This window comes from Phoca vitulina, unplaced genomic scaffold (assembly GCF_004348235.1).
Source record: "Phoca vitulina isolate PV1807 unplaced genomic scaffold, GSC_HSeal_1.0 scaffold16, whole genome shotgun sequence".
In the NCBI taxonomy this organism is placed as follows: Eukaryota; Metazoa; Chordata; class Mammalia; order Carnivora; family Phocidae; genus Phoca; species Phoca vitulina.
In genome coordinates this window covers 4,374,752-4,397,006 of record NW_022589719.1, presented here as the reverse complement: position 1 = coordinate 4,397,006, position 22,255 = coordinate 4,374,752, and the positions used below count along the sequence as shown (strand labels likewise).

The window sequence follows — 22,255 nt, the reverse complement described above, 5'->3', positions numbered from 1 at the left end:
ATAATCTAATGCAGTGTTCAACACTTAGGAAAAAAATATTTTTTGTGAGATTAAGTTGCATGTTTTGTTTTTGTTTGTATCTGTGTGGCTGAATGACAGGGTGTTCTGGTTAATTCACTTTTTTTTTCTTTTTTTTTTTTGCCACCACAGTATTACTACTAGAAATAAAATTCATAGGAATAGCTCGTTAACCCATATAAAGTGTTTACATAATAATTATCTAATAAATATTTTTATTATTGTTGTTATTATTATTATATCAGACAACCATCTAAAATTTTTACTTGAAGATAAGAAGAAAAATAAATGAATGGATTTATCTCTTAGGACAATCCTAAGGAGGACACGTCTTCATTTGGCATGACAGGAGAAAGTCTGTTATTTGGCTCTGGGAAGCCAACCGGCAGCTGGAGAAAAGAGAATCTGTGATCAGGTGATTTCATAAATGAAAAATAAGATAAAGTATTTATTTCCTGCATCCATATTTTTTTATTGATTTCAAGGTTAGAACATGGGGAGAATTTAATTTATCACTCTTAAACTTTAACCACAAAATCATGAATAAAGGTCATTTAAAAATGTGTATATATTTTTAAAATATAATCATTACCTATTGGAACATTCTGGAATGTTCCAATAGGTAATGACCGACAGTATCTAATTTTTTTTTCTGCTACCGTAGAGATGCATGCTTACCTGAGTTTGTTTATGTGTATCCATATCTTACGTTTCAGCATTACTGTCATGATCAAGGACTGACAAATCTGGCTAAGACACAGGGAAACACATTATAGCCCTGAGGTGATATCTTTACATCTGGTATTTGTGAGGTATTAATACAGTTTTAGTTTAGAGTTGTGCCCATATTAATCTTTAAAACACTATTTGCCCTTTTAATATAATAGTACCTTATATTTTTATTGCACAGAGGTACTTTGAAGTAAATCTGATAGAATATCTGTTCTTCTATTCAATAACTACTTTCTTAGATTTATATTTATATGTAACAATAGAAGCAAGGTCATAATCTGCTGGTATCATGGAAAGAAAACAAGATGCAACATGGAGGATTAGGGTTGTCATCTTTAGTCTTATTTTAAGTAGCTCTATAAACTTGGGCAAGACATTTTGGTTTTGAAGATCTCATTCTTTGTCATGTCTAGAAAATATGCCTTTATTATTAAATTAGAGGTGAATTAGATGTCCTTCCCCCAACATTGCTAACATTCATAGAGCATTTCCCATGAACAAGGCACTCTCTATTCTCAATACTTTCCAAATATACTGCCATTTAATCTTAACATAACTTCTTGAAAGTGGTCTTCAATTAATGGATGTAAACATTGAGAATCAGAGAAGGTAATAGTTAGCTAAATGTGACAGAACAGGGATTTACACATAGGTCTTTTTTTTCTTAACATTTTTTATTTATTTGACAGAGAGAATGACAGCCAGAGAGGGAACACAAGCAGGCGGAGTGGGAGAGGGAGAAGCAGGCTTCCCGCAGAGCAGGGAGCCTGATGCGGGGCTCGATCCCAGGACCCTGGGATCATGACCTGAGCCGAAGGCAGACGCTTAATGACTGAGCCACCCAGGCGCCCCCACATAGATCTTTCTGAGGACTGACTTCTCTGTTACATTATACCAATTCTCAGACATCAGGGAAACATTTCCTAACATGGGAACCCTAAAACTCTCAAGAAAAAGGAGGCGAGACTATTATAATTTGAATATCCCCTCCCCCCATCCATGAATGGAAACCCATACTTGAGTGTGTAAATGACTGAGAAAAGATTTGGGTTATTGCAGATTACAACTGCAGGAAAGCAATGCAAGTGAAATAAAAGAAAAGAAAAGAAGTCTTGATCTTTTCATTACTTCCCAAATTCAATGAGGTCTCTAAAATTCTAAGGGAATTATTAGCACGTATCTCAGGCTAGTGAGATTCACAAATGATCTTGCATTTTAAGAAGATTATAAAAGGAATGTAGCATATTCTAAATGAGAAGGATGAGGAGAACACATTTGATAACACATGAGAAACATTTGAGGAATGGGGAGTTGGTTAGCGTGTTTAGTAAAACACTGTGAAGTATGTTTGCTATATGTGGGCATTGGAAGGGTCAGCAGGCGGAACAATTAGGCAACAGGCAAGATACAAAAGGTAGGTTCAATAGAAAATTGCAAGCAAACTGCAAAAGGATTTCCTAACAATTCAAGTGTCCCAAAGATGAAATGGGCTGGGAAATGAAATGAAATGAAAGGGAAATAACTAGAGAGGTCAGCTGACTAGCTGCCCGTGAAGATCTGGCATGGATTCACTGATAAAGTCAGAGTTGGGGTGATGATAGTAATATGAGATGTGAATCTATAACTTTAGTATTTTTTCCTGGTTCAACTTTAGTAAAGCTAACTCCTTTGGTGTCTATGTGTTAGTGTCTTCTTTCCACCTGACTGTCTCAAAGACAAAGGGATGACTGTCTTAATATTCTCTTTGCTTTTTTGATGGATTAAAAAAAAAAGAACAGAAAAAACATTTCTGTCTTAAATGGAGGCTGATGAATCTTAGTTGTTAACCCAAATAGTATAAAACTAAAAAAGAAAAAAAAACTTCGTTCATAAAATTTCTGCCTATAACAGCCTATTTAGGAGAAAAATTCCAAAGACCACAATCTGGCTTAGATAACAGAAAAACAATCATTTGACCGTTTGTACAGAATCAGTGTTTTCACTATGATTCCTACACCAACTTCTTATTTGTTCCTGACCCTTTTGTATTGGCAACAAATATCTTGGGATTGTTTCTCTGGAGGCGAAAATATCCCACTGTGTTATCAACAGCTGCAGCTTTCCTATATCCCATCAAGTTTCATTTTAGATGGACACAACTAGATTGCTTTCTTACTTTTGCAAAGCTCTTTTTCTGAAGATGGCATAGCAACCGCCTGAGAATTATCTTTTCAAAAGAGGTACTCACTGGCTTTAACTAATGTAGCTCATTTTCAGGAACAATGTGGCAGAATTTATTTTTCATTCATCAACAAATGAGAGATGTGTACTTTCAACTTCTAGTCTCTATCCATCCTCACCTCTCCCCAACCCTACCCACATACATACCTTCTTCATCTGAATGATTTCAAAGCCTGCTTAAATATGGCACTCAAGCATCATCTTCTCTAGAAGTCACTTACACCATACTGTGTTTCTCCTTTACTTCTTGCTAGCCCTCCTCTAGGGCTTATAAACTTACAACTCTGGGAATAATAATCCCTTACTACAATTACTGAAATCATCAATTTACTTATCTCCTACAAGACTGCTGCTGGCCTATCTCATTTTGTTCTCAGGATCTAGCCTAATACTCCTGTCCCTGCAAGACAGAGTAGGCACTTGGTGAATGTTCTTAGCCAGGCAACAAATGAGTCAGTACTGTTTCTTCCAGTCTGAACAGCTCTCTGATGTACAGGCAGTGGGGAGGGCTATCCAAGATGATATTGTAAGAAAAGTACTGTTATTTTGCTTTATACAACATAGGATTTCTTGCTATAAGGACCAGTCAGTAGGGCTCATAGAGTCTACTGCTTTAACTAGGGGATGTGCACTTTTTGTCATAAGAAGAAATCACTTCCTTTAAAGGCATATCAAGTCTCATCCTGTTTTTGAGTTAGTTAACATTTATCTCCTTAAATCTGTCTGTACTTAAAGATATCCCAAACCATACCAACCAGTATACTATACATACAATCAGAAAGTTTGACACCTCTTACTATATGCCAACCCAGAAATTTGATTATAGAAAATTAAATGGTATTGTATCATATCTGGAGGTATTTTTTTTTTAAAGATTTTATTTATTTATTTGACGGAGAGAGAGACAGCAAGAAAGGGAACACAAGCAGGGGGAGTGGGAGAGGGAGAAGCAGGCTTCCCGCTGAGCAGGGAGCCCAATGCGGGGCTCGATCCCAGGACCCTGGGATCATGACCTGAGCCGAAGGCAGACGCTTAACAACTGAGCCACCCAGGCATCCCAATATCTGGAGGCCTTTTGAATAAAGCCATTCTGTGGCAATCATGTGGAAAACTATGCAATATAGCCCCTTTATGCAGCAAACACAGCCCTGGTCCCATGCATCACAATGAAATATAATAAAACACTTGAAGAACATGTTCATTAATTACAGATTATAAAAAATAATAACAATTATCTCTCACACTTCACCTAATGTCTCCACATGACGAATCTTCAGTAGCAGATGTGTGCCCGTTTTTGACAGCTTCTATTTTCCATGCTAATAGCCCTCTCATTTATTTTCCTGCAACTATGTCTTCACTACTGGAAGAAGTCTTTCAGACACAGACTGTAAACAGTAGTTACATCTTCCCCGATACAAGCCTTGCATGACCAATTAGACCCATTAGATGCTCCTTTCTTAGAATTTGACAATTCAATAGAAAATGGTTTGGTTTCTATTTCTTCCGACAGGAGTATCTTAACTGGATTTTTCCTGCTGTGAAATTGCCATTTGGGTCCCTGTCCCCTAATACCTGGATCCTGGTGGTTTTAAAGCTTGCTTTTCTGGACTTCTGGACTTTCTTTAGGGCATTTTATTTTATCTTCTCTTCCTGTGCACTAAAGCAACTTTGTCATTCTCAACAAAACAAATGAAGAAGAACGTGAGCAAAATATAAAATTGTACCAATGAAAGAAGAAATGATGAAATTAGGATAAAAAAATTCCCTTTTGTATCTATTCAATGAACTATATAATTTTCACTAAATGCAATGCATGCTCAGAGGTCAATGCACAGTGCTGACATAATCACAAATTAAACCCTGACCTCAGAGAGATTATATCATATATGGATCAAAATATCAGACCTAGTGGAGGACATGAGGCATCTACGTAAGAGGTTTAATGTGTAGTAGAGGATATGATGAAGCACTCCACGAAAGATCCAGATACACTGCTAGGGAAGTTCTGAAGGGAGTAAAACTAGTTACAGCTTAAGGGGCAGAAATAGAGTAGTAGTTGAAGAAATAATACACGTTACATGTGAATACAGAAAAGTAAAAACTGTGTCCAGGGCATGGGAAATGTGAGAAAAAAGATCGAAGTCGGAAAGCGTGGACATGATTCAATCTGTAGGTCGTTTAGGCACAAAGTCTAGTAAGTATAAGGGAGCAGTGGGAAGAGGTCATAAACTCAACTAGGGATGAGAACTTGGAAGGCTTTGAATGCATTTATTTGTAAAACAATCGGGAGTCAGCGGGCTTCAGGAAGATGGGCCTAAGGATTCTGTGGAGGACAGATGGGGAGCATGGCAGAAGCTGACGGTCCTACTGGGAGACCATCACACTGGCCCCCTGAGGGTTACTGAGTGTGAGGGAGCCTTTACAATTCTGAACGTGCTCAGCCTCATAAACAGGATTCCTTTTATTCTCTTATCCTTTTAATTTTCTTCAGCAAGAAAAACAGACTCTGGTAAATCAGTCTATTTTAAAGTAACATTCAATCTTACGGAGAAAAGGCTAAAAGTCCATTTGAGTCAGCAGAAAACCAAAGAACAGCCATTGCTTGAATTTTGTGCATCACTGATGTATATCTTCAATGGATTCTGTTCTGAAAAGCACAGAGAATTCTCCTGAAAGACTGTTTCTCTCTCTCTCTTTCTCTACTCCTAGTATTATTTGGCTCTGACTTTTTAAAAAAATATTTTCCTTCTTTACATGCTAGGTAATGACTTGACTGCCAACATATTTAGAAGGTCGTTTATACTATGATTTCTCTTTCAGTCCAGACAATGACACTCAGATAAAGTTTTTCTCCAGCATACTAGCCCTGAATATATGGACTGTGCTTTAAATATGCCTCACTGAATCATTTAGCATTCAGTAGAACATGTTCAGGCATCAAGTCTGTCTAGAAGAAAGACTTAAAGATATAATTTTATAAGCCATATGTTGAAAACCATAGCTAGACAATGGTAGCTGAGGAATTTCAAAAACTAAAGACATATCATAAAACATGCTGGCTTCCTTAATAAGCAGACGTCAAGCTTTTGAACACATTATTTGTTCATCTCTTAAATACACAGTTGCATTAAAAAAACAGTCTAATGCTGACAGTGCTTTTCCTAGAGGTATGGTGAAAACTCAAAACCTCAAATTAAATATAGAAAGGTCCCACAGATATTACTAAGAGCCAAGACAATACTAGATCTGTTTAAATGTAATACACAGAGATTTACGGTACCATATACATTTGGCACACATTGCTGTCAGGCAACATGTAATCAAAAATCCTGGTAAAATCTCCCAATTAAAAAGCTTAATATTTGCTCAGGGCAAGGCACATAAAATTTTGGGGAAAAATTCTGCTGGCTGACTAGTAACTGTGCACAGAATGTGACCTGGTGGGGTTTTCCACTGGCTGCCTGCGTGGTACAGTGAGAACTTGGAAGGCTTTGAATGCATTTATTTGTAAAACAGGCGTTTTCTGTTAATCTGCAAGACACTCAATAGGTATATTATAGGACAGTAACAACTTGCTAAAATGGACTTTAATGAAAAGTGGCAAGTATTTGTTTTTAATTAGAGGCCAGTATGTCCTGGACAAAAGACGCTCAAATCTCTTCAGAGAGTATCTGGGAAATAAATATTTCTTAATGTTATTATTGCTGTTATTTTTATTGCAAGTGGCATTTGGCTTCCCCTAAAGTGCAGCCTGCTTTGTGGATGTTACTACATTCATCTTCACAGCATGGTAAACAGGTGTCAACTCTGATTATCCTGGTTTTGCAGATGGTCGAAAGAAACTCTGAGAAGTTCCATGACTTGATCAAGGTCATAAAACGATCTGAAGCTGCAACTGCCATGGACCTACTCGGTTTCTTATTAATTCCAGTTAAATAGGGCACAGCAGAAGTAAAAGGGTATTTTTTAAAGGATTGCTTACCACAATCCTAGTTTACATATTGTCATTTAATATTAATAATGGTGCAGATGAGAAAATGAAGCTTTTAGAGGTACCCAATATTTTTCAAGTTCATGGGGCAAATTCAAGGGTAGAGCCAGAGTGTGAACGCAGGTGATCCCTATGACTCTTCCCACTGCATTTTGCAGGTTGATCTTCACTACTATGACAATTTGTCTATATTTGCCAAGATTACAGCATAGAAACAGCAATTGTGATTTAGCTCCCTGGGTGTAAGAAGGTGAGGGAAGTAGGAGGTAATTGAATCCATCAATATCCAAATCTATCGGCATCAGTCGCTTGCTTTAATCATTCTGAGTATTTTCCTGTGGCCTTCCTACTATTGTACATCACAGCAAGCACTTCGAAGTTGACAGAGGATCTTGTCCCCCAACCCAGATTTAACAGATGGGGAATGCATAGAAATGTTCCTCTGAGGACCAAATATCTAGAAAGAAACTTCTCTATCTAGATTCCTTCTGCTCTTGCTGGAGGACACTCCAGAGAGAAATGTCTGACAAGGAGATATTGTAGACAAACTTACTACCCACTTCTCATGTCACAGTTCCAGAGTAATACCACCCATGGCTCTTTTTCACATTTTGTTTTTAATTCCACATGTTAGACTCATAAAGCAATATGTATTTGAGTTTAAGCAGAAAGGTCCAAGATTACACAAATTGAATTATAATATAAAACTTATAGGAATAAATCCTTATGCATTTGCTGTTCATTTTGTCCCAAACTTTTCCAAAGGAAGTATTCTTAATAACAATCTTGTACAAAATCATAGGTTTTGTGGTTGGAAGATGTGTGTGTGTGTGTGTGTGTGTGTGTGTGTGTGTGTGTGTGTGAAATGACAAGTAATACCCCTTCAGTTTCAAAAAGGTTTATTTGAGATATAAAAGAAATAATAAACTCATCTAACATAAGCTCATACTGTCTGCCAAAAGGGGAAAACAGATAAATTATAACCCAAATGTTAAGTGTTGTTAACACAGTGAACTGAAATCGATTCATTTCATTCTCTGATGTCAAAGAATACGAGAAAAAGAACACAAATCATCATTGCCTGAAACATCTGCATCATATTATATTCATTGCAGGGTCATTTTCCATAATAAACACTCATCATTCCCTGGAAATTTCACCCATTTTAATCCCAACACTAAGTGGATTACATCCGGCCAGTCCATTGTTATTATACAACATTTAATATGGGAATATTGATTAATGAAAATAACCCACCCAAGAAAATGTATGACTTTTAATGGGTTTGCTCCTTTGAAATCGAGTTATAAAAACTGAGAAGTTATATTTACTGGCTTAGGGGACAGAGTTGTTCTAAATGCAATAAATACAGAAACAGAGTAAGAGAAAGGGCGACAGTGAGAGAGGGACAGAGAAAGACACCGAAGAGTCTTGCTCATCTAGAAGAGGATATAAGTTTTCAAACATTTATTTATGAAAAAGAAACTACTTGGGCAGATGCCTTAAGAGAAAGCAAATATCCTGTTTAAAATTTGGAAATAAAAACAATTCTAAATAAGGATCACAGAAGCATATCTGCTTCCGAAGCAAATGACAGAGTTGAGAAGAGTAGTATAATTTTTAGAGTCCAAAATATGAAAAATAACTTTTAAATGTAGTGCCTCTTCATAATATGGTTGACTAGATCAGGGTTTATTGACTAGTTTTCCTAGTTCTAAAGAATGAGTCAATGAATAACTTTCAAAGCAAAGGCTCCCTTCTAATGTTATTTCTGGGTTTATTTAAATCACTCGTTTGAATCTTCATGAAAGTTATTTCAGAAAGAAATGGAAGGAAAATGGCAGTTAATTTTACTGCATTGGCAGGCATGGAAAAAAATTCAGATATTTCAATATTAGTATTTGTATTTGGTTCTTTTTTTAGTTTTGCTTTTCCTTTTGAAATATCCTGCCAATTTTCTTCTAAACTCTTTAAAGTAGTTATAATAATTGATTTAAAGCTATGGCTGCAATTTCCAATAACTAGGTGACCTATTGGTCTGCTTCTATTATTTTCCTTTGAGTAAGGTTACATATTTCTATTTTATTTCATATCCGGTCATTTTTAATTATATTCAGAACACTGTGTATTTAAAAAAAAATTCTGGAGACTAATGTATGGATACTTCACAAAGAATGCAAGGTCTTTCCTTTATCTGGCAGTTAGGATATGGGCTAATCTTTCTCATTTCTTCAGGAGTTTAGTTATTCTGGGCTGGGTCACAGTGCAATTCTAACAGTGATTATTCCAACCACCAACCAACCCACCATCCCAGGAGTTTCCTTCTTTTCTTTCTTTCCTTTTCTTCCTCCATTCCTCCCAGCCTACCTACCTTCCTTTTCTTCCTTCCTTCCTTCCTTCCTCCCTTCCTTTTTTTTCTTTTTTGCTTGTTTTTACTTTGATAAAATATCAAAAAGAGGAAAGTTGCAAGAATAATATAAGGCACTGCTTTTACCTTTTAACTGGATTTACCAATGGTTCAGACTTGTTCCACCTGTGTCCTCTTTCTCCCTCCGTCTGTCTGTCTGTCTGTCTGTCTTTCTCTCCCCAACTCCTGGAAAATGTGTTTGTATTCATTTTGTTTTCTATGAACATTTTTGACCACTTTTTTTTTTCTGAACGATTTGTGAATAAGTTGGAGTCATTGTATCTTTTTAACCCTAAACACTGACTTGTGTATTTTCAAAGCAAAGATGACCACAGTGGGCACCTGGGTGGCTCAGTCGTTAAGCGTCTGCCTTCGGCTCAGGTCATGATCCCAGGGTCCTGGGATCGAGCCCCACATCGGGCTCCCTGCTCGGCGGGAAGCCTGCTTCTCCCTCTCCCACTCCCCCTGCTTGTGTTCCTGCTCTCGCTATCTCTCTCTCTGTCAAATAAATAAATAAAATCTTTAAAAAAAAAAAAATGACCACAGTATGCTGCATTTATCATTGATTTAACATCGATTAAGCAATATCGTCCAGTCCATAGTCTTTCGCGACTATACTTTTTAAAGTCCACAATCCAATCCTGTATCAAGCATTGTATGGCCATGTCTCCATAGTCTCCTATAATCTGCAACAGTTTGTCAGCCTTTTTGTGTTTTTCCTGGCTTTGATATTTTTAAAAAGTACAGGACAGTTGTTTTGTAAAATATTACTTAATTTAAGTTTATTTAATGATTTCTCATGACAAGACTTAAGTAATGGCTTTTTTGGCAGAAATATATTTTAAAAATGATATGGTATCTTTTTCAGTGAATCCTATTAGGAGGCTTATGACGACAATCTGTCTCAATGTTAGTGGTTAACTTTGTTATGGCGGTGTGGGCCAAGTTGCTTCGCTGTAGAGTTACCATTCTCTCCTTGTGATTGTGTGAGTTGGAGTCTTCTGAAAAAGAGGATGGGACTAGATGTGCAAGAGGCTATTGGGAAAACCATATTTGAGAAAATAAATGGAAAGAGTTGAAGAAGGCAGGGGGAGGCATTAGATCTGGATTGAAGGAGAGGGAGGAGGATGGAGGTCTGGGCAGGAGACTCAGCTACAGGAGAGTGTAAGAAATTTTCTTTTGAGCCAATGGCAGGGATCTGGGAGCCAAAGCTAGCCTTACAGGGATCCAAGTCTTACAGGGTGAGAGACTTTCGTTGTGGGAGGCAGTCCTGTGCATCACAGCATGTTGAGCAGCATCCTTGGCCTCTATCCACTATACACCAGTGGCATCCTCCCAGTTGTGACGATAAGAAAACGCCTCTAGGTTTCACCAACTGTCACCTAGGCAGGGGATAAAATTGCTTCTAATTGAAGACCGTTGTTTTACACAGGTAGGTCTTCACCTGTCGTCTGATGAAAGTTAGTATCTCTGAAGTCCCACCCTTTGCACACATGAGATTTCCCCTAAAGTTCTCTCTTCTTGCATGATGAGGTATGATTTGTGATTTATTACTAAAGCCTTGCTTACACTCCTTGTGCATGAAGCTTCTTTATAACAGATGTGTCCTCTGGTGTCCAATAAGGAGTGATTTCAGCCTAAAGCCTTCCCCACACTTACTACAGATATAAGGTTTTTCCCTTGAGTGTGTTCTCTGATGTGTGCTGAGAGTTGCCTTATCACTAAAGCCCCGTTCACACTCCCTGCATACAAAAGGCTTCTCCCCAGAATGTGTCCTCTGGTGTCTTATGAGAGCTGACTTCTGGCTGAAGCCTCTCCCACACTCCCCGCACTCAAAGGGCTTCTCCCTTGAGTGGGCCATCTTGTGCCTGACTAGATTTGCTTTCTGGCTAAAGGCTTGCCCACACTCAGTGCAGACATAAGCCTTCTCCCCGGAGTGTGTCCTCTGATGACTGATGAGGTGTGACTTCTGTCTAAAGCCTCGCCCACACTCCCCGCACACAAAAGGCTTCTCTCCTGAGTGCGTCCTCTGATGTGCAACAAGAGTTGACTTATGTCTAAAGCCTCGCCCACATTCTTGGCACGCGTAAGGCTTCTCTCCTGAGTGTGTCCTCTGGTGTGTCCTGAGAGCTGACTTAACACTGAACCCTCGACCACACTCTGCACACATATAGGGGTTCTCTCCTGAATGTGTCCTCTGGTGTGTGGTAAGATTTGACTTATCACTAAAGCCTCGTCCACACTCCCAACACACAAAAGGCTTCTCTCCTGAGTGTGTCCTCTTGTGTTTTATGAGGTACGATTTCTGACTAAAGCTCCGGCCACATTCAGTGCACAAATGAGGATTCTCCCCTGAATGAATCCTCTGATGTTTGCTGAGAGTTGATTTGTCTCTAAAAAGCCTCCCACAATCTCTGCACACATAAGGCTTTTCCCATGAGTGGGTCCTCTGGTGTGTGATAAGGTTTGACTTATCCCGAAAGCCCCGCCCACACTCCGGGCAGACAAAGGGCTTCTCCCCCGAGTGTGTCCTCAGGTGTCTGATGAGGGTCGACTTCTGGCTAAAGCTTCGTCCACACTCCTCACATGCGAAAGGCCTCTCCCCAGAGTGTGCCATCTTGTGGGTGACTAGGTTTGACTTCTGGCTAAAGGCTTGCCCACACTCTGTGCAGAGGTAAGGCTTCTCCCCCGTATGTGATCTCTCGTGTGTGATGAGAGCTGATTTATAGCTGAAGCTTCTACCGCACTCACTGCAAAAATAAGGCTTTCCTCCTGAGTGGGTCCTCTGATGAACAAAGAGTGCTGATTTCTGGCTAAAGCCTAGCCCGCAATTTCCACAGTTCACTACTTCAAATCCCGAGAAATCAACCCACTTTAATACTTTGTCTGTTTCTAAGCGGTTTGCCTTCTCAGCTGAGCTGAGCTTTATTTCCACCGCTGTCTTGCCTTCCCTCAAGCTTATTAGCTGTCTGTCAGGCGGGCTGAAGAAAGCTCTGGAGGTAAACCTCCCCCTTGTCCTCTCAAACAATGATTTGGAGCCCTTTTCTCTGTCTTCATCTTTCACTTTGTCATTGCGGAAGCTTTCGTGAGGAAGTGGTTGCTGCTTCTGCTTCTGATAGGCTGGGCAGAGAGTGCCTGCTAGCAAGCCCGGGCAGATCAGAAGGCAATGATCATGTAGCACGTGTTGGCATAATGGCCGACTGCAGAAGTCCGGAGCGGAGGAGGAATCAAGTTGAATTTCTGGCTTTGCATCTGCCGAGCAGGGGCTGGGCAGATGTTCACTCTCCTCTTTCCAGGGTTCTTCCCCCTGCTCTAGCAGAACGACAAGTGTTGGCTTGGGAAATGGAGTTCCCAGGGAGACCAAGTTGCTGTAGTTTTCCAGCATCACACGCCTGTACAGCATCCTCTGAGCGGGGCTCAGCAGCCGCCACTCTCCCCGGGTGAAGTCCACAGCTACGTCATGGAATGACACGAAGGCCGATTCTCTCCTGGCTCTTAGCCCCGAGGCCATTTTTCTGGTCTCCTGAATGGTCTCCCTGAAGAAAAGCGAGGTCTTGTCTCAGCTCAGCTTTGGCTCGTGTGCAGTAGCTACCCCCAGGGCAGTGTCTACATGTCTGTGTAGCTCCCGGATGTGGGGACTTGTCACTGACAGAGAGGCTAAAGCTGGTGGGGACACAGTTGCAGTGTCTGTCCCACGGCAGGTACAACAACTGTAAGGGATGACAGATTAGAGGCGGACTCCTACATCACCTATCTTTCTTTTAGAAGTTTTATAATTTTAGCTTTTACGTTAAGGGTGTGATCTATCTCAAATTCATTTCTGTGTTTGGCATATAATAGAGATCAGTTCTTTTTTTTTCCATATGGAAAGGAAGTTTTCCCAACATTTCTTAAAGAGACTTCTCTTTTCCCTTTTAAGTGCATTTGAAGTGTTTGTTGAAACCAATGGGTTATATAAGTATGAGTCTAATTTTTTACTCTAGTCTGATCTCTGCTATGTTCTGCTAGCTTTCAGTGGTGTCCATACTTGAGCTGGAAGACTTGGCTGCATTTTCAGATAGGCCTGCTTTGTTACTGGTTTCAATTCCACAAAGTTCTGGAATCCAGTCATTTAGAGAATGGCCAAGACTGGGTGACTTCTCTTTACTTACCAGGTCTTTATCCACTGTTTTTTCTCAAGGGTGGGGTGGGGAGAGAGGCACAATTACTTGGCTGAGCTGGGGTTCCTCCAATCTACAGTCCATTTCAACTAGCTCTCGGCATCCTCACTCCTCCCATGGTACTCTGAATCCAAACCTGGCAATGACCCTCAGTAAGAAGTAGCTACTGCTCTCTCCTCTTCTCTGAAGGGTTTGTTTCTCTATAAAATTCAGTTCATTTAGCTTCTTTCAATCCTCCACTCTTCTCTACTTCATAGAAAAATATGATTCTTATATTTTTGGTCTATTTTTCTTGTTGTTACCATTAGAACAAAGCTTTTTCTCTTCTTTTATAGTCTAACTGACAGCAGAAGTATTCCTGGTGGGGAAAAATGAAGGGAGAGATTAGAATTGCTTATGAGGAAAATCAAAAAAGAACTCACATTTTGAATCTTTTGTGTTACCAATTTTTTTCTTCTTATCATAGTTATCATAAATTGGCTATACTTTTGTCTTCAGCCATTGAAATTTACTCATAAGCCTTTAGAATTATCTAATATTTAACTTTAGTAACATTATTCTAGGATCAAATGTCAAAGTTTTACCTTGCTTTTGTGATAGGGGAATAAAATGGAATGATAGAGGTCCATATAACAGTCAAAACAACAGGAGTCACCTTAGCAATTTTTTCTCCTCTTATTTTTATTTGGCCATTTAATATGCTATCCAAACAGGTCTTCTCAATGACCCTTGAGAAAGTTCTTTTCAACAGAGACTGAGGAACACAACAGGTCAGAAGTTTGTTCATTATTTCACAATTAAAAAGGAGCATCATATATATCATTTAAATAAGAAAGAGAATGGTGACTATGACATTATGAAGTGCAGAAATAAGATGATTTTTTTAAAAAAAAAGTAAGCTAGAGAAATGATTCCTGTTGGTTTAAGTGACACAGTGAAGCTTAAAATGAGGACCCAAGAAGCTGACAACAGTAACATTTAATTTGGGTCTGGCACAGGCTATTGATTCAGAAGTAAGCCTTGGTCTTGGATTCTAGCTGGTAGCATTTGGACAAGTCCAGTTAAACACAGCTTCACTAAATGTACGGATTGTTTGAAACTGTTTTTGTTTTATTAAAGACAGCATTCACTGTGGTGCTCATACAGTCTTTCAAGGCATATAAGAGAAGTGAATAGACAATCTGAAGGAAGAAAAGAGTCTCCTTGTGTGCTTTCCCTGTTTTTCACTTTTTTACCCATATTTACCCTCCCCTAGCAATGTTTGAGCATTCAGACTACACAGGGAGGGTATCTGAGTGGCAGCACTCTTCACATAGAGGGGCATGATTAAATGATAATAATAATGCTTAATAATAAGAATGACAATAATAAAAGAGATTTCTTAATGTTTAATGTAGAAGCCAGCTTGTAGGCATTCAAATACAAGCAAAGATCATCCAAGAATCTAATGCTCACTGTAGAATTCTCTCTGGGTAATATGAAAAGACAAAATGCATATTCTCAGTATTTGAGCCTCAGAATTGATACACATTCAGCCTAAAGCAAGATGATTCTCAAAACACCAGTGTAACTCAAGCTACAAATAGGAAGAGGGAAATAGAGGGAATTCTGTGATCCAATAAGTTTGAAAATGATTTGGCCAATCCATTTATACATGTTTCTTAATTAAAAATCTCAGATACTTCAATATGTCTAAATTCACTCTCAGGCACCAAGATAGAGACACAGGATGTAGTGTTTCTGAAACATATTTGATGAAGAAATTCCTTTCCCTAGAATATCTTATGAGACAATTGTTCTAAAAAACATGCTTCAAAAAAATTGGTGTAATTTCAATAAAACTTATGTTGGGTTTTTTTTGGTCTTTATGTTTTTTCAAAGAACTGCAAGATCTGGAGTTCCTTTTATCCAAAAAATAATCAAATATGTCCAAAAGGAAATGCCTTATTACATTCATAGCTCTTTGAAAATTTTTATGGAAATTGAATCATTTATTTTATAAGAAGAATCCAGATGAACTCAAGATATATGGAGAAAAGTATATAGTATAACATTCATAAAAGATTGGTCTTTGTCCTTGGTTAGTGCTCAAGGGAAGTAAGTTATTAAATAGTGGCCCTTGCTTCCCATATTTTCTACGTGCAACATGCTTCATACCCTTGTCAGGATGTTTTGAGGTAGTGTTGTGTTGTTAGTGTTACTGATGTAGATATGTATACGTGTGTGTGTGTGTGTGTGTGTGTTGTGCATTTTAGAACATCTGATGAAACTAAACAGTGAGTTCCATAAGGGAAAAGACCAGCTGTTACAATTTTTTTTTTCAGACCTATAACTGTGCCTATAAAACAAACAGAAGCTCTGAAATAAACCACTTCGTGTGTCTAAACCACTTCATCTAGGTCTTTTTCAAATCAGTATCTTTTGCATTCTACAGTTTCATTTCATTCTACAGATCATTTTCCTATGATATGTAACAATAAATATTTATTAAGTGTATAATATGGCCAGGTGATATAGGCTACATGCTAAGGATTCTTCTATTTCCACTGGCCATTTATCAAGGAGCTTAAAAAATTAGAGCACAATTAATTTCCTAATATGGAGGTAGTTTGAGCTTAATAACTTTAATTAAGAAACCTAAACAGCTGTGAAGAAACCACTACTGCAGTATCATTTAGGTTACTGAGGGCTCTCTGCTTGATCAAGAGAAGTAAAGGCGTTCATTCACCCTTAACCACCTGGAGAGCAATATATCAAAGGTATAATTAGAGAATGGATAGAGACTAATGCTTTTCTTTCCAGGTGAACAATAATAAATGAATGTCAAGTTCAGCACAAGGTTTAGGGATTAAATATAAAGAGCAACTTATAAATATCTCAGGTACCAGAGGACCTCGGAATGGCACACCAAAATTTCAACCAGGGGACTGTGGTGGTCAGTGGTGGGGGCAGGAATAAAGGCAAGACCATGTGGGAAATGAGGGTGAGGGTGGGAGTAGAAGTAGGTTCAGTTAGATCAAATGGCAACAGAGTAAAACTGAAAGAAACTAAAAGAGTGAAATAAAGATTCATATTCTCATAATAGTGCATTGGCAAAGAAATGAAGTTTAATATTTAAGAATGAGTCATAGCGATCCTGGACAATGATCTTGGCAACACTAGTACACAGTACCTTCTATGTAAAATCTGTCATTCTAAGTTTTCTATAGAAATAATATTGTGTGTGTGTGTGTGTGTGTATTTATAATATGAGGTATATGTTATCTTGTTCCTTATCTGAGGAATGAGGCCCTGACATGGTAAGGTTAAGTCATTTCCCAGAGTCTTAGAGTAGAAGACAGAAACAACATGAGACAGAATCTCTTATTATATGATAATTGTCCTTCTCTGCTTGACTTACTTCACTTAGCATAACCCTGTCCAGTTCCATCCATGTCGATGCAAATGGTGGGTATTCATCCTTTCTGATGGCTGAGTAATATTCTGATGGACCACATCATTTTATCCATTCATCTGTTGAAGGGCAACTCGGCTCCTTCTGCGGTTCGGCAAACCCTTGTGTTAAGGACTGACTTTCAATAAATCACAGTGTGGGTGTTTTTAAGTATTATTAGTGAATCTCTTACCACTTCTATGCAATCTGTGGTTTAATAGTTACAAAACACAAGTCCACTTGGATTAAAAAAAACATTCTGGGGAAATTAAACCACTTTCCCAAGGTCATGCTCCAGAGCCCATGCGCTTAACCCCTTTACAGTAATTCCTCCCGCTATGCAAAGTGAGCTTGTGTTCCCGGTAGGAATCCCAAGCTACTGCAAGAAGCCGAATTCCAAAATTAAAATAAAATAAATTGAAGTATAATAGCATGGATTAATGTTAAGTACACTTGACTTTCTTTGGAAATGAGCAGGAAATTCTTTTGAATTTAGCCAAACTAAGTGCACAAAGTTTGGCATTTGCTTACTTCCCATGTTAGGCCATCCTTTCCCTCCTAGATCTATCTTCTTTCTTGAACTTTTCTCTGAGTTCCTGCTCCTAATTTTCAGTACCTGATTCCCCATAGATCCATGTTCTATACCAGTATAGACCAACAATAACTGGTACCAGTTGACCTTTTAATAGTCAGCTTAGAAATAGCAACCGACACAGACATGTAACCACCAATATAGGTTTGAGGTTGAAAGACGTGGAGATTTTGCAATCTGAGATAACACTTCTTAGATACTCACCTACTCTTCCTTGACCCTTTAGCTCTAAAATTCTCTACACCTTTTAAAAAAATCTCACTGTAATATTCCAAAAGACAAAACATATTTATTGGAGGAAAAAACATATATATATATATGTACAAAAAAAGAAGAAAGCAAGGAAACCCTCCAAACTCTTCCTATCTGGAGACATCCATTGTTAACCCCTTGGTGCACTGATTTCTAGATCCTTTGATGAGAGATTAGGTCCTCTATCCTCTGAGTCATGACAGCTCTTTGCGCACTCAAACACAATTATTTTGAGCTTTAGTTTTTCTCCACTCAAAATTTAAAAACAAACAAAAGCCAAAACAAAAACCCAACACATTTCTTCTTAGCATTAAATGTTTAGAACCATCCCAATACATCCCAGTGTCATTTTGCCAGTAAAAGGAATAAGAGATATTTTCTGTCCCTTTGAAAAAATTATGATGAAGCAAGGTTTTGTATATCTAGCAGTCTCTCTTACTGAGCTTTGTCTGAGCCAGGAGTTCAAAAGTGAGGCATAACAAAACAGTTTAGAATGTTGACACATATTTAAAATTGGACTTTATGTAATTGTTTGACATATAGCTTTGGGGTAAAAACATAATAAAAATGAGATTTCTATTTATGTTTTGCTTACCTTATATAGGGCAGTAAAATTAATTAGTTAATTGATAAGAATTTGTGACAAATAAATATTTTATCTTTCCTCATTTTCAAGATATGGTAAATTGATGAATATTTCTTCTAATGAACACTATCCAATAAAAACAACTTGGAATAAAATAATGTAAGATGGTGTGAAAGGAGAATTAGGGAGGCTCATTAAAATCTGTACATCTTCCAAGCATGTACAGTGTTGAATAATTCATTAGCTGTCTAACACATTTACACACCCTTAAAAACCATACAAACTGATTTTATTACTGGGTTTTTATTATTTCATTTTCAAAAAGGATTATATATTTTTTCATCTGTGAGGCTTCTAAGGTTTAAATGCAAAATAATTAACATTGAGTTCTTGCTAATTAAATCAGCAGAGGAGATTTAACTGACCCTATGCTAGGTTCTCAAATTAAAAGACTGTCTCATTGCATTAAACAGAATGCATTTATCACAAATAAACTCTCAGCCTATTTATTTGATATGACAGTTAATGGGTAAAGAAAATGAATCTTCCCAGTGTTGTAGGTACCAAATGCACAGTTGTCTTGCTTCTAATTGTCTGATCTAGAATGTCTGAAGCAAAAAAAAAAAAAAGGATATAAACACTATTGTCTTTAAACTGAACTGGAATATAATAAAACCTAAAGAAAGTTTCATTTCAATAAGTTGAGTAGTGCTCTTGAACTAAATAAAAAGAATAAGAATTTTCAAAATGTATGCATAAACATATATAAGCTCTACTCAAACATGATTAAACACCAGGGGATGTATGGTAACTTAAATTATAAAACAGACATAATATTGAAACAGCTAGGGTATCCTGTGCTTCTTTTAAATATCATAAAATATCTCTATCCTAGAAATTCTGTCACCAATTTCTTTTAATATATTCACTTATTAATTTATTTATATTTATCGAATTCCTTTTAATGCCAGCCACTATGCTAAATGCTACAAACATAAGTATAAGGAACAGCATATATCTGTTGGCTCAAATTCTTCCTTGTAATGTACTCTATGGAAAATTTCTGAGAATTTTGAGTATGAGTAAAACAGATATGAACTTACGGATGTAACTTACAATCTGTCTCTGTTAGGATATAAGTCTATTTTGACTGGCACAGAAACTGTACTTAATATCAGTGGCTTAAATAAATACCAATAATAGATTTCTAAGTTTAATTTTTAACATATGCTTGAGAGATTTCCTCTCAAAATTAACTAATTTTAGAATTGACCACATTCATTAAAGTATTTTCTTCATATTTTTTAAAATATCATAAGTTGATTTTCTAAACTGCCATATTCTTAACATTCAACTGAATTTTTTTAAAGTGATTTTTTTTAATGTATCTGCATTAGAATATACTTAGCTAACTCAGTTTCACATGACTTTGATTTGCTACTGAGTATATTTTATCAATATATCACATAAAATGCCTTGATTTTCAAGCAAGGGTCAAGAAAAAACAAATAATCTTCAATGATCCTGTAATAATTTCAGTACCAACATGATTTAAGGTTTGATCAGAGTCAGGAATGTGGATTTGTAAGGCAAACAAATCAAATGCTAAAACAAAGCAGTTTGAGTATTTATAATAACTTTGCTCCTATAATTCTGCAAAAATATGTTTCTATGCCATAGAAAAATGGGGAATGGAAATAGTAATAAATCAGCATTGCTATAGTGGTCTTGGACATCATGCAAGCACCTAAAATAAATTGTATCTTACGCTAACAGAACATATTTCTCTTATTGTTGATATTTCACAATGTTCTCTGACAGTTAAACTAGTTCAGTCAAGTAAGGTCAGCCTAGCAAATAGTAAATATTTTACAGGGTTTCCATTATCAGGAGAATAAACTAGAAAAGAAAGAAGCCCTTCACATATCTTTTGTGATCCGCACCATATTTATATAGCATTCCCCAGCTGTTCCATTTCCCTATTGATATACTGACTGATATTTGTGACATTTACCATATTCACAAAAGAGTGCTTTACCACATTCCATCCCATTCTATTCCATTCCATTCCATTCCAAGTTTTAGCACATGACTGAGGCCAGAGCAAATAAGGGATGTTTTGTACTGTAGTAATGATTTGCCCTGGGTTTGATAATAGAAAATCTGGCTTTGAATCTTAGCTCTGCCCCTTTATAAATACAGATTTCTGGTTACTACAAAATATATTCTCCCATTTCTTTTTTATTTATCTCTTACTAGAATTCTGATTTTGATGTAGTAGCAAAGTGCTCAGATAAAAAGCTGTATTCCCCAGACTTCTTTACAATTAAAAATGACTAAGCCATATATTTCTGGCTGCTGATACTTCAGTGGAAGTTTTTGGAAGGGGCTTGAGAAAGCATCTTAAAATGGTGAGACAGACTCACTTGGCAAGAAACTGTCACCTTCTGGCCATTCCTTTTTCTTTCTAAAAGGAAAACCAGATTCTGGAATTTAAGAAACACTATTATTATTTTTTATTACTATTCTTCTTATTATTATTATTTTCACTAGGGAGACAATGGACACAGGAGTAAAGAATTAGGTATATAGAGATATCAAAGTCCAAAATCCTGATTTCATCAGGGAGCCACCATACTAGTCCTAAAATGCCTAATTTTAGACTTCTCTTTCTGTGATAAAGAAATGAAATCCTTATTTTGTTTAAGCTATTGTTTAACTTTGTTGGTTTTTTTTAACTGAATGCAATTGCTATTAGTACATTAGCTTTACCCTCATGGGTATGATATAAAATTCAATCAGAATTTTAGTTTAAAAATTAAAAAAAGCTTTATTCATAAATGAGTACTAATAATTATTTTAATAAGTGAGAGGATCAAATAAGAACAGAGTGGTAGGGGACTTATCACAATGCCTGTCACACAATTTGTAGCCTGTGAATCACCATAATTATTGTTATGTGCTATTTGAGAAGCAGCGTTTTTCATTTCTTTTTTTCTTTTAATTTTTTTCATTTTATATTACACCTGAGACACAAATCAGGCAATAAAAGAGTTAATGACTTGATTTTTAAGATAAATGTAATTGTGTTTCTTCTCAGGTCTTTTACTCCTCCCCCCCCCACCCCAGAGGGGGAGAGAGAGAGATGGTGGTGGGGAGGGGCTGAGGGAGAGAGAGAATCTTAAGCAGATTCCACGCCCAGCGTGGAGCTGACACAGGGCTCAATCTCAGGACCCTGAGATCATGACCTGAGCTGAAATCAAGAGTAGGACACTTAACCAACTGAGGCACCCAGGCACCCTCATGTCTTTTTGTTCTTAAATCTAACATACAAATGGGTGCCTGGGTGGCTCAGTTGGTTAAGCGACTGCCTTCGGCTCAGGTCATGATCCTGGAGTCCTGGGATCGAGTCCCGCATCGGGCTCCCTGCTCGGCAGGGAGTCTGCTTCTCCCTCTGACCCTCCTCCCTCTCATGCTCTCTGTCTCTCATTCTGTCTCTCTCAAATAAATAAATAAAAAAAATCTTTAAAAAAAAAAAAAAAATCTAACATACAAATAATCACAAATTATAAACACAATCATTTTGCTGGATGCACTGGCCAGCATATATGATACACGGCTTTTAAAGTTTATTTTTCTAAAACTTGCACTGAATTTAGGCCTTTGAAAAATCCTAAATGCACTTACCTGTTTATGTCAAGATACTGGGGTGGGGGGAGTGCATTAAAATTGGATGAGCTAAAGCTATCATGAAAACAAAAGAGACAGAAAAAAAAGAAAAAAATGAGAGAGAAGAAAGAAAGAAAGAAGATAGAAGAAAGAAAGAAAGAAAGAAAGAAAGAAAGAAAGAAAGAAAGAAAG

General features: G+C 37.4%; 1 protein-coding gene across 2 annotated transcripts in view; it reads right to left on the bottom strand.

Annotated features, from left to right (window-relative positions):
* The window catches only part of LOC116638133 (zinc finger protein 133-like), a 64,687-nt gene that overhangs the window by 5,006 nt on the left and 37,426 nt on the right, over window positions 1-22,255 (bottom strand). The window contains exon 2 of one of the 2 annotated variants that reach the window (XR_004300635.1): window positions 13,523-13,889. Coding sequence is in view for 1 of the 2 variants with exons in the window: in XM_032413843.1 (XP_032269734.1) it covers window positions 10,963-12,882 (1,920 nt within the window). In the remaining variant the exon portion in view is untranslated. Of the gene's footprint in view, window positions 1-9,840; window positions 13,890-22,255 lie in introns of those variants that run through there. The other variant, XM_032413843.1, reaches the window with a different exon arrangement.